At 35.6% G+C, this 13,466-nt stretch overlaps 1 protein-coding gene across 1 annotated transcript in view; it reads left to right on the top strand.

Annotated features, from left to right (window-relative positions):
* LOC137628318 (uncharacterized) overlaps positions 1-13,466 on the top strand; it is a 47,655-nt gene that overhangs the window by 18,106 nt on the left and 16,083 nt on the right. Inside the window, 2 exon segments of the mRNA XM_068359481.1 lie at positions 7,315-7,468; positions 7,983-8,111. Of these exon segments, the coding sequence (XP_068215582.1) occupies positions 7,315-7,468; positions 7,983-8,111 (283 nt within the window).

Here is a 13,466-nt window from a genome sequence, read left to right as displayed (position 1 = left end):
GTCTGGACAAAAAGCCTTGCTTGCACTCGGCCAAGTATGCCGGGACCTCTGGAAAAGGCTAGGCTACCTGCAGAGAGAGAGAGAGAGAGAGAGAGAGAGAGAGAGAGAGAGAGAGAGAGAGAGAGATTGTACATTAAATTCAGTTTTAAAGTGTGTTAATGCAAGACATATATTTAACATTATCATCTCACCAATAATTAAATTTATCTGAGAGAGAGAGAGAGAGAGAGAGAGAGAGAGAGAGAGAGAGGAGAGAGAGAGAGAGAGAGAGAGAGAGAGATTGTACATTAAATTCAGTTTTAAGTGTGTTAATGCAAGACATATATTTAACATTATCATGTCACCAATTATTAAATTTATATGAGAGAGAGAGAGCGAGAGAGAGAGAGAGAGAGAGAGAGAGAGAGAGAGAGAGAGAGAGAGATTGTACATTAAATTCAGTTTTAAAGTGTGTTAATGCAAGACATATATTTAACATTATCATGTCACCAATTATTAAATTTATATGAGAGAAAGAGAGAGAGAGAGAGAGAGAGAGAGAGAGAGAGAGAGAGAGATTGTACATTAAATTCAGTTTTAAAGTGTGTTAATGCAAGACATATATTTAACATTATCATGTCACCAATTATTAAATTTATTTGAGAGAGAGAGAGAGAGAGAGAGAGAGAGAGAGAGAGAGAGAGAGAGAGAGAGAGAGATTGTACATTAAATTCAGTTTTAAAGTGTGTTAATGCAAGACATATTTAACATTATCATGTCACCAATTATTAAATTTATATGAGAGAGAGAGAGAGAGAGAGAGAGAGAGAGAGAGAGAGAGAGAGAGAGAGAGAGAGAGAGAGAGAGAGATTGTACATTAAAGTCAGTATGAAAGTATGTTAATGCAAAACATATATTTAACATTATCATATCACCAATTAAGTTTATCTGACAGAGAGAGAGAGAGAGAGAGAGAGAGAGAGAGAGAGAGAGAGAGAGAGGAGAGAGAGAGAGATTGTACATTAAATTCAGTATGAAAGTTATGTTAATGCAAAACATATATTTAACCATATCACCAATTAAGTTTATCTGACAGAGAGAGAGAGAGAGAGAGAGAGAGAGAGAGAGAGAGAGAGAGAGAGAGAGAGAGAGAGAGAGATGTTAAGTCATAAGATATTAATCAACGTAATTGTTGCTAGACTTTGAATTAAGGTTTAACGAACACTTACTCCCCACAATCCCCCTGAGAGAGAGAGAGAGAGAGAGAGAGAGAGAGAGAGAGAGAGAGAGAGAGAGAGAGAGAGGGTCTCGGTACAGGAAAATATGTATGTAATTTAGCAATCATATATGAAATAGAGACGATGTATTACAGCCTACAAAACTGAGGCATTCGTATACGAAAAAAGTAAAATTATCTTTAATGCTGTTTTTTTTATCTCTCACACACTCTTGCATGTTTTAGATTGTTCGAATTTTTGTGACTTTCTTGCTCTCAACTAGATGTATATAAGCTCGTTATTAGTTGAATAAACTAATAAACTAAGTTTAACTGCTTAGTTTAGTATAATATATATACATATATTACGTTAAGGCTATCTCATGATTTTTATCATTATATATATATATATATATATATATATATATATATATATATGTATGTATATATGTATATATATACATATATATATATACATATATATGTATATATATATATATATACATGTATATATGTATATATGTATATATATATATATGTATATATATTTACATATATATATATGTATATATATAATATATATATATATATATATATATATATATATATATATATATATGTATATATATATATGTATATATATATATGAATATATATATGTATATATGTATATATATATATATATATATATATATATATATATATATATATATATAAACATCAAGAGATAAATTGACCTCTACAAACATACAGCCATCGGAAAACAGAAGCCATCTGATATCAAAAGGGCTACATTTTTAAATGAACCCATAAAATCAAAATGTAAGAAACAGCAAAACACTCCTCTGACCTTTTAGACTTCTCTCAAAACTGTTAAACTCACTTCTCTAAGTGATATAGATAGGTCCCGGTCTAGCCAACATGAAGGAGCAAATTTATAAAAAGAAAATTAAGTTTTCTTTAGGAAGAGCGACGAAAAAAGCGCCTTCGAATCCAATTAGAAAAGTCCAGCTGTCAGAGGATGGGTGATAAAACTGGAAGGAAAGAAACCAGCCCGTATCAAAACAGACCGCCCATATCTTCACTCCCCACCCATCCGCCCATATACACCTACCCCCATTCACGCCCATCCACCAACCCCAGCTTGACTTGAAACACATCAATAAAAAAGAAAAAATCTTGGTAGCAATTAAGAGGCGTCCTTTTACGACCCTGTTTCAAGATGGCGATAGGATGTGTTTGGGGGTGGGGGTGGGGGCTTATCCTGGGTGGTACTGGTGGGGGCCGCCACGCCTAAGAGGTTAGGTCATATGGGGTCGTGGTCATTGGTGAATGAGGGGAGCCTGAGGGGATAAGTCACTAGACATGTGTTGCTCCAGCTGCCGTCGGTTGTTGGGTTTTGTCCCCAAGGGGCTGGATGAAGCAAAATCTCTCGTAAAGTTTAATTGTTATATCTCCTTTATGAGGGTACGCTGACGAGGCATGAGTGCCACAGTGAGAGAGAGAGAGAGAGAGAGAGAGAGAGAGAGAGAGAGAGAGAGAGAGAGAGAGAGAGAGAGAGAGAGAGAGAACCACTTCAATTTTTTCCTTTGAAAGCTGTGATGGAGAAAGCAAGGTGGAATCTCGCTCGATCTGGGTGTAGGTCGAGTGGACCAGGTGTCTTTTGGGGAGGAACTGATAAGTTTGGATCATTTATACTGGAAGGTCCTAGGGGGACACCACTCTGGTGGAGGTGTGGGTCCTTTTGGACTAAAAGGATCCGATTGGAGATACAACTCTAGGCGGTGTTGAACCTTTGGTCTGGATAGTTCTTTGGGGAATGGTAACACTGGAAGGCTCTGGAAAGGGGAGGACAACTCGTGAAGGAGGTGCATCTTACTGGTTTTTTTTAGGACTCATAATCTTTGGCCTGATTCGTTTGGGACTAATAATCTTTTGGATCCCTAATTCACTCAAAAACTACGACCTTATGTCTTTGAAGGACTTACCTTCTGAGTTCATTCATTCATTCATGCAGATTGCCATGCCTATAGCATGACACGGGCTCTTGTCGTTGGACAGCCCGTACATGCTGAGTTAAGAGCCATCACCTGGCCCTCCCCAATGCTAATCTAGGCGGGGAAGGATCTTCGGTACTGATCATTTGCTTGTCTCGTGTCCCTGACATTCATTAGTATCCCTTAACATGGAAGAGTATGTGGTAGGGATGTATAATTCTTTGTGAGTTTGTAGATCCTTGATACTGGAAATATCTGAGGTGAGGAATAACTCTTCCTTGAGTTGTAGATCCTTTGGACTTGAGGGCTGGGCCACTGTGGGTGAAGGGATGTCTCCTATATAATGGAAGGTTATAGCTGATAAAAAAAGGATGGAAATCCTACAGCCCTTACTTACCAATGAAACTAGCAGGAAACTGCCATAAGTAAAAGTCACAAATATTGTTTTTTGTAATTGGCCAAAATGAAACATTTTTCAGGCTTTCCACTTTTCAGAGTATTAGTATTAGTATTACTTGCTAAGCTACAACCCTAGTTGGAAAAGCAGGATGCTATAAGGCCAGGGGCTCCAACAGGGAAAATAGCTCAGTGAGGAAAGGGAACAAGGAAAAATAAAATGTTTTAAGAAGAGCAACAATATTAAAATAAATATCACTTTATAAACTATTAAAACCTTAACAAAACAAGAGAAAGAGAAATAAGTTAAGATAGAACAGTGTGCCCTAGTGTACCCTCAAGCAAGAGAACTCAGAAACGTGAAAAAGACTTGCGAAGGTATTGCGTATTAAAAAGGCAATGTGAAATTCATCGTGTTGTATATTTCTCTTTGTCTACCGATTGTTATTATTATTAGCCAAGCTACAACAGAATGCTACAAGCAATAGAGACAACAAGGAAAGCCCCCCCCCCCCTGCAATGAGGGGAGGAAATAAATAAAAACATTAAATATAATATATATAAGTAATGGAGATCCCAATATACCTCTTCAGTTAAACGAATCGCGTTTCCTCTATTATTCTAATTTTAACTTACTGCAATTTTGTCTCTCCATCTTATTATTATTATTATTATTATTATTATTGCTAGCTAAACTACAACTCTAGTTGGAAAAGCAGCATGCTATAAGCCCAAGGGCTCCAACAGGAAAAATAGCCCAGTGAGGAAAGGAAAAAAGGAAATATATTTATATCTCACAATCTATTTCCTATTCCATAATTCTCTCTCTCTCTCTCTCTCTCTCTCTCTCTCTCTCTCTCTCTCTCTCTCTCTCTCTCTCTCTCTCTCTCTCTCTCTCTCTCTCTTTCTACTGTAACGAATCCATGTTGTATTAATAAATAATTCGAGGAATTTATTTTCGTCTTTTATATTTGTCTTATTTAGGCTTATGCTAGATCTCTCTCTCTCTCTCTCTCTCTCTCTCTCTCTCTCTCTCTCTCTCTCTCTCTCTCTCTCTCTCTCTCTCTCTCAAAACTGTAAAGAATCCATATTGTGTGAATAAATAATTCGAGGAATTTCTTTTCGTCATTTATACATTTCTTATTTAAGCTTAGGCTAAATCTCTCTCTCTCTCTCTCTCTCTCTCTCTCTCTCTCTCTCTCTCTCTCTCTCTCTCTCTCTCTCTCTCTCTCGTGTTAAAAGAAAGCTTGTAGGTACGTATTCCTACTCTTCATATTAATTATCGATTTTTTTTTTCATCTCACAGCTTCGTTTTCTCTGACAATAATTAAAGTCGCTCCCTTGAAAATGGCAATTAATTTTCACGCTCGTTAATGACTGTTAACTTTTTCTCTTTCCGGTATTTTCCTTGCTTCTTCATCTCACGATTTGCAGGTGAGGTGACTTTTATTTTTTTTTTTTTCTTTTTTCGAGACCCAAAGAGACGTTTGATTTTTGATTTTTGAAAACGATCATTTTACTTCGATGTTTTTTTTTTTCTCATGAACCAAAGTGGTGTTTGATTTTTTATTTTTGAAACCCAATATTTTACTTCGTTTTTTTTTCTTTTCTGGAGAACCCAAGTAATGTTTGATTTTTCATCTTGAAACCCTACATTTTACTTCGTTTTTTTTTTCTCGTGGACCAAAGTGATGTTTGATTTTTTATTTTTGAAACCGAATATTTTACTTCGTTTTTTTTTTTTAATTTTCTCGAGAACCCAAGGAATGTTTGATTTTTTTTTTTTTTTTTGGAAACCGAATATTTTACTTGGTTTTTTTCTTTTCTCGAGAACCCAAGTGATGTTTCATTTTCTATTTTTGAAAACCATCATTCTACTTCGATGTTTTTTTTTTCTCGAGAACCCAAGTGATGTTTGATTTTTTAATTTTTTAAAACGATTATTTTAATTCGATGTTTTCTCTCTCTCTCTCTCTCTCTCTCTCTCTCTCTCTCTCTCTCTCTCTCTCTCTCTCTCTCTCTCTCTCTCTCTCTCGAGAACCCAAGTGATTTTTTATTTTTGAAAGCGATCATTTTACTTCGATGTTTCTTATCCAAGAAAGTATTTTGGGAGGTTATCAAGATGCCTATAAATAGTTAGACAATAGAAGAAAAGTTTTTTATTGTAAGTAAAAAAATATTATTTTGAAACGGTCGCTTCATTGTGAGTCAAGACTATTGAATTCAAACAGGTATTTAATGAATCTTATCAGCCTCATATTCGAAGTAAAATTTAATTTAATTAATAGAAATAGATTGTTTGGATTGATAGAAGCAGGCTATTTCTTTCAAACAAAATAGCCAGAGTTATTGAAAGTCTGTTTCTTGTAATTAAAGATTAACCAGCTAATATTGAGGTCGTCTATTGAAAGGAAAAATTATTAGACAATTATGATTATTGCAAGGCGTTTTATAATGAATGTGGACATTGTAATTTCTGTAAAGATGTGATTAAATACTAATATTGTTACATGTCTAATTTTCTAGTATATATATATATATATATATATATATATATATATATATATATATATATATATATATATATATATACACAGTATACATGCATATATATATATATGCATATATATATATATATATATATATATATATATATATACACAGTATACATGCATACATATATATATGCATATATATATATATATATATATATATGCATATATATATATATGTATATATATATATATATATATATATATATATATATATATATATATATATCTATACATACAGTATACATGCATACATATATATATATATATGCATATATATATATGTATGCATGTATACTGTATGTATATATATATATATATATATATATATGCATATATATATGTATGCATGTATACTGTATGTATATATATATATATATATATATATATATATATATATATATATATATATATATATGCAGAAGAACCACAGGGAAAATGAAAATACAGAATATACACTTGAGTCCTGACTAGTTTCCTGATACTTCCTCAGAGTCCTCTGAGGAAGTATCAGGAAACTAGTCAGGACTCAAGTGTATATTCTGTATTTTCATTTTCCCTGTGGTTCTTCTGCATCTGAGCATCACGTTTTCCTGTGATTTTTACGCATATATATATATATTTATATATGCATATATATATATATGCATGCATGTATACTATATATATATATATATATATATATATATGTATGCATGTATACTGTATGTATATATATATATATATATATGCATATATGTATATATGCATGCATGTATATATATATATATATATATATATATATATATATATATATATATATATATGCATATATATATGTATGCATGTATACTATATATATATATATATATATATATATATATATATATATATATATATATATATATATATATATACATACAGTATACATGCATACATATATATATGCATATATATATATATATATATGTGTGTGTGTGTGTGCGTGTATGTATAGTCTATAGATTCTGAGCTATCCGGTTAAACATATTGTTGCAAAATTTCTTATCATAACTTGATTTTACTATTGTTGCTACTACTAGCATCAAATGCTAATGTATATTATACCCATATATTAATACATACATGTATACAGTCGCAGCTACAAAGCATACATGTATACAGTTATAAGTATCAAACAACTTTTCTCCCTCAGCCTAATGAGCGTACAGTCGGACGCAAGAGTCCCTGGTACACCTCGCTCCGAAGGAGTTCACCCTATCACACCTTTACTCCACGTCGAGTACCCAAAACAATGGTGTATGGAGGGCTATCAGAGGTGGTGGGCTGGGCTAATCACAGGAACTATAGTCAATTCTTTTTAGTGAGGCAGATTTGCACAGACCCGCAGGGGTGCCCTTTTAGCTCGGAAAAGTTTCCTAATAGCTGATTGGTTGGAAGTATTTTTGTCCAACCAATCAGCTAATAGGAAACTTTTCCGAGCTAAAAGGGCACCCATGTGAGTCGGTGCAATTCTGCCTTACTAATAAGAATTGACTATACTCACTCAGTAAGGGTATTGTTATTATTATTATTATTATTATTATTATTATTATCATCATCACTTGCTCAGCTACAACCCTAGTTGGAAAAGCAGGATGCTATAAGCAAAGGGGGCTCCAAAAGGGAAAATAGCCCAGCAAGGAAAGGAAAAAAAAGGAATATAACTGGGTATACTTCCTCAAAGCGAGGTGTATAAAGAATTACTGTATCCAACTGTACATTCTATTCTTATATCTTATCCCAGATGTGACACAACTTTTTTGTGACTCTTGTTTACTCCCAGATTATACCAAATTATTATATTTGTTTATTTCCTTGCAGGGAGGTAAACAGACCGTGGAATGCATCAACAAGGGACTGACCACCATCCCGCCGGGCATCGCTCATGGGACGCAGGTTTTGGACATGACGGGCAATTCCTTGGTCATTCTTTCCCACGAAAAGTTCAAGGTAGGTCATGGACGAGGCTGGGTCGGGTCAGCGGTCGAATGAAAGATTTGCAGTGTCGAATGGAAGACAGATTTTGTGCGGATGAAAAGTTTGTGTCAAATGGAAGAGAGTTTGTGATCGAATGAAAAATTGGTGTCTAATGAAAAATAGTTTGTGATTGAATGAGAAATGTGTCGAATGGAAGATATGAATAATTGGCGTCGAATGAGAGAGAGTTTGTGATCGAATGAAAAATTGGCGTCAAGCGAAAGACAGTTTGAGATTGAATAAAAAATTGGTGTCGAATGAAAGAGAGTTTGTGATCAAATGAAAAATTGGCGTCGAATGAGAGAGAGTTTGTGATCGAATGAAAAATTGGCGTCAAGCGAAAGACAGTTTGTGATTGAATAAAAAATTGGTGTCGAATGAAAGAGTTTGTGATCGAATGAAAAATTGGTGTCGAATGAAAGACAGTTTGTGATTGAATGAAAGAGTTTGTGATCAGATGAAAAATTGGCGTCGAATGAGAGAGAGTTTGTGATCTAATGAAAAATTAGTGTCGAATGAAAGACAGTTTGTGATTGAATGAAAGATACTTTGTAATCGAATGAAACACGGTTTATAATCTAAGGAAAAATTGGTGTTGAATGAAAGAGAGTTTGTGATCGAATGAAAAATTGGTGTCGAATGAAAGAGTTTGTGATCGAATGAAAAATTGGTGTCGAGTGAAGGAGAGTTTGTGATCGAATGGAAATTTGGTGTCGAATGAAGGATAGTTTGTGATCGAATGAAAAATTGGTGTCGAATGAAAGAGAGTTTGTGATCGAATGAAAATTGATGTCGAATGAAAGAGAGTTTGTGATCAAATGAAAAATGGGTGTCGAATGAAAGACAGTTTGTGATCGAATGAAAAATAGGAGTCGAGTGAAGGAGTTTGTGATCGAATGGAAATTTGGTGTCGAATGAAGGACAGTTTGTGATCGAGTGAAAAGTTGGTGTCGAATGAAAGAGAGTTTGTGATCGAATGAAAAATTGGTGTCGAATGAAAGAGAGTTTGTGATCAAATGAAAAATTGGTGTCGAATGAAATAGAGTTTGTGATCGAATGAAAAATTGGCGTCGAATGAAGGAGAGTTTGTGATCAAATGAAAAATTGGTGTCGAATGAAGGAGAGTTTGTGATCGAGTGAAAAGTTGGTGTCGAATGAAAGAGAGTTTGTGATCGAATGAAAAATTGGTGTCGAATGAAAGAGAGTTTGTCATCAAATAAAAAATTGGTGTCGAATGAAATAGAGTTTGTGATCGAATGAAAATTTGGTGTCGAATGAAAGAGAGTTTGTGATCAAATGAAAAATTGGCGTCGAGTGAAGGAGAGTTTGTGATCAAATGAAAAATTGGCGTCTAATGAAAGAGTGTTTGTGATCGAATGAAAAATTTGTGTCAAAGGAAAGAAAGTTTGTGATGTAATGAAAAATTGGTGGCAAATGAAAGAGAGTTTGTAATCGAATGAAAAATTGGATTCGAATGAAAAGCAGTTTGTGATCGAATGAAAAATTTGGGTCAAATGAAAGACATTTTGTGATCGAATGAAAAATTGGCTTTGAATGAAAGAGAGTTTGTGATCTAATGAGAAATTGGTGTCGAATGAAATAGAGTTTGTGATCAAATGAAAGATTTTTGCTGAATAATCAGTTGTAATTAATGACCATTATGTTATCAATAGTAAAAAAAAAATATCTACTCTTATCAATTGGAAGCCTAAGAATCATCATTAATGGAAAAAGAACATGTCGGATATGTTTAAAACTTATTAAATTCACAATGTATCCAGACTATATTCTTAAAATAAAGACCACCTTGTAATTACCACCCAAATGCTACCGGAGGAGTGGAAACATGGCGACCAATCAGCTGCTGCTATAAGTTCGCTGCCTTTCGTCAAAAAGAGTGAAAATATGTCAGAGAAAATTACCAGGAATCTCTGGGGCATTTTAAGGCTACGAAATGCGCTATCTTTCCTCAAAGAAAGGAGTGAAAATATGGCAGAGAAAATTACCAGGTATCTCTGGAGCATTTTAAGGCTACGAAATGTGCTGCCTTTCGTATTAAAAGGAGTGAAAATATGGCAGAGAAAATTACCAGGAATGTCTGGAGCATTTTAAGGCTACGAAATGCGCTGCCTTTCGTATAAAAAGGAGTGAAAATAGGGCAGAGAAAATTACCAGGAATCTCTGGGGCATTTTAGGGCTACGAAATGCGCTGTCTTTCGTATAAAAAGTGTGAAAATATGGCAGAGAAAATTACCAGGAATCTCTGGGGCATTTTAAGGCTACGAAATGCGCTGCCTTTCGTTTAAAAAGTGTGAAAATATGGCAGAGAAAATTACCAGGAATCTCTGGGGCATTTTAAGGCTACGAAATGCGCTGCCTTTCGTATAAAAAGGAGTGAAAATATGGCAGAGAAGATTACCAGGAATGTCTGGAGCATTTTAAGGCTACGAAATGCGCTGTCTTTCGTATAAAAAGGAGTGAAAATATGGCAGAGAAGATTACCAGGAATGTCTGGAGCATTTTAAGGCTACGAAATGCGCTGTCTTTCGTATAAAAAGGAGTGAAAATATGGCAGAGAAGATTACCAGGAATGTCTGGAGCATTTTAAGGCTACGAAATGCGCTGCCTTTCGTATAAAAAGGAGTGAAAATATGGCAGAGAAGATTACCAGGAATGTCTGGAGCATTTTAAGGCTACGAAATGCGCTGCCTTTCGTATAAAAAGGAGTGAAAATATGGCAGAGAAGATTACCAGGAATGTCTGGAGCATTTTAAGGCTACGAAATGCGCTGCCTTTCGTATAAAAAGGAGTGAAAATATGGCAGAGAAGATTACCAGGAATGTCTGGAGCATTTTAAGGCTACGAAATGCGCTGCCTTTCGTATAAAAAGGAGTGAAAATATGGCAGAGAAGATTACCAGGAATGTCTGGGGCATTTTAAGGCTACGAAATGCGCTGCCTTTCGTATAAAAAGGAGTGAAAATAGGGCAGAGAAGATTACCAGGAATGTCTGGGGCATTTTAGGGCTACGAAATGCGCTGCCTTTCGTATAAAAAGGAGTGAAAATAGGGCAGAGAAAATTACCAGGAATCTCTGGGGCATTTTAGGGCTACGAAATGCGCTGTCTTTCGTATAAAAAGGAGTGAAAATAGGGCAGAGAAAATTACCAGGAATCTCTGGGGCATTTTAAGATAAAAAAAGAGTGAAAATGTGGCAGAGAAAATTACCAGGAATCTCTGGGGCAATTTAGGGCTACGAAATGCGCTGCCTTTCGTATAAAAAGGAGTGAAAATATGGCAGAGAAGATTACCAGGAATGTCTGGAGCATTTTAAGGCTACGAAATGCGCTGCCTTTCGTATAAAAAGGAGTGAAAATATGGCAGAGAAGATTACCAGGAATGTCTGGAGCATTTTAAGGCTACGAAATGCGCTGCCTTTCGTATAAAAAGGAGTGAAAATATGGCAGAGAAGATTACCAGGAATGTCTGGAGCATTTTAAGGCTACGAAATGCGCTGTCTTTCGTATAAAAAGGAGTGAAAATAGGGCAGAGAAGATTACCAGGAATGTCTGGAGCATTTTAAGGCTACGAAATGCGCTGCCTTTCGTATAAAAAGGAGTGAAAATAGGGCAGAGAAAATTACCAGGAATCTCTGGGGCATTTTAGGGCTACGAAATGCGCTGTCTTTCGTATAAAAAGGAGTGAAAATAGGGCAGAGAAAATTACCAGGAATCTCTGGGGCATTTTAAGATAAAAAAAGAGTGAAAATATGGCAGAAAAAATTACCAGGAATCTCTGGGGCATTTTAAGGCTACGAAATGCGCTGCCTTTTTTTATACAAAGTGTGAAAATATGGCAGAGAAAATTACCAGGAATCTCTGGGGCACTTTAGGGCTACGAAATGCGCTGCCTTTCTTATACAAAGTGTGAAAATATGGCAGAGAAAATTACCAGGAATCTCTGGGGCACTTTAGGGCTACGAAATGCGCTGCCTTTCTTATACAAAGTGTGAAAATATGGCAGAGAAAATTACCAGGAATCTCTGGGGCATTTTAAGGCTACGAAATGCGCTGCCTTTCTTATAAAAAGGAGTGAAAATATGGCAGAGAAAATCACCAGGAATCTCTGGGGCATTTTAAGGCTACGAAATGCGCTGCCTTTCGTATTAAAAGGAGTGAAAATATGGCAGAGAAAATTACCAGGAATCTCTGGGGCATTTTAAGACTACGAAATGCGCTGTCTTCCGTCCAAAAAGGAGTGAAAATGTGGCAGAGAAAATTACCAGGAATCTCTGGGGCATTTTAAGGCTACGAAATGCGCTGTTTTTCGTATAAAAAGTGTGAAAATGTGGCAGAGAAAATTACCAGGAATCTCTGGGGGTATTTTAAGGCTACGAAATGCGCTGCCTTTCGTATAGAAAGGAGTGAAAATGTGGCAGAGAAAATTACCAGGAATCTCTGGGGCATTTTAAGGCTACGAAATGCGCTGCCTTTTGTATAGAAAGGAGTGAAAATATGGCAGAGAAAATTACCAGGAATCTCTGGGGCATTATAAGGCTACGATTTGCGCTGTTTTTTGTATAAAAAGTGTGAAAATAGGGCAGAGAAAATTACCAGGAATCTCTGGGGCATTTTAAGGCTACGAAATGCGCTGTCTTTCGTATAAAAACTGTGAAAATATGGCAGAGAAAATTACCAGGAATCTCTGGGGCATTTTAAGGCTACGAAATGCGCTGCCTTTCGTATAAAAAAGAGTGAAAATAGGGCAGAGAAAATTACCAGGAATCTCTGGGGCATTTTAAGGCTACGAAATGCGCTACCTTTCGTATAAAAGTTTGAAAATATGGCAGAGAAAATTACCAGGAATCTCTGGAGCATTATAGGGGTACGAAATGCGCTGCCTTTCGTATAGAAAGGAGTGAAAATATGGCAGAGAAAATTACCAGGAATATCTGGGGTGATTTAGAGCTACAAAATGCTCTGTCTTTCGTCAAAAAAGTGTGAAAATATGGCAGAGAAGATTACCAGGAATCTCTGGGGCATTTTAAGGCTACGAAATGCGCTGCCTTTCGTATAAAAAGTGTGAAAATATGACAGAGAAAATTACCAGGAATCTCTGGGGCATTTTAAGGCTACGAAATGCGCTGCCTTTCGTATAAAAAGGAGTGAAAATAGGGCAGAGAAAATTACCAGGAATCTCTGGGGCATTTTAGGGCTACGAAATGCGCTGTCTTTCGTATAAAAAGTGTGAAAATATGGCAGAGAAAATTACCAGGAATATCTAGGGCATTTTAGGGCTACGAACTGCGCTGTCTTTCGTATAAAAACTGT

The sequence above is a fragment of the Palaemon carinicauda genome, chromosome 36 (assembly GCF_036898095.1).
Source record: "Palaemon carinicauda isolate YSFRI2023 chromosome 36, ASM3689809v2, whole genome shotgun sequence".
Taxonomy (NCBI): domain Eukaryota; kingdom Metazoa; phylum Arthropoda; class Malacostraca; order Decapoda; family Palaemonidae; genus Palaemon; species Palaemon carinicauda.
This window is presented reverse-complemented; position numbering and strand designations above follow the sequence as displayed.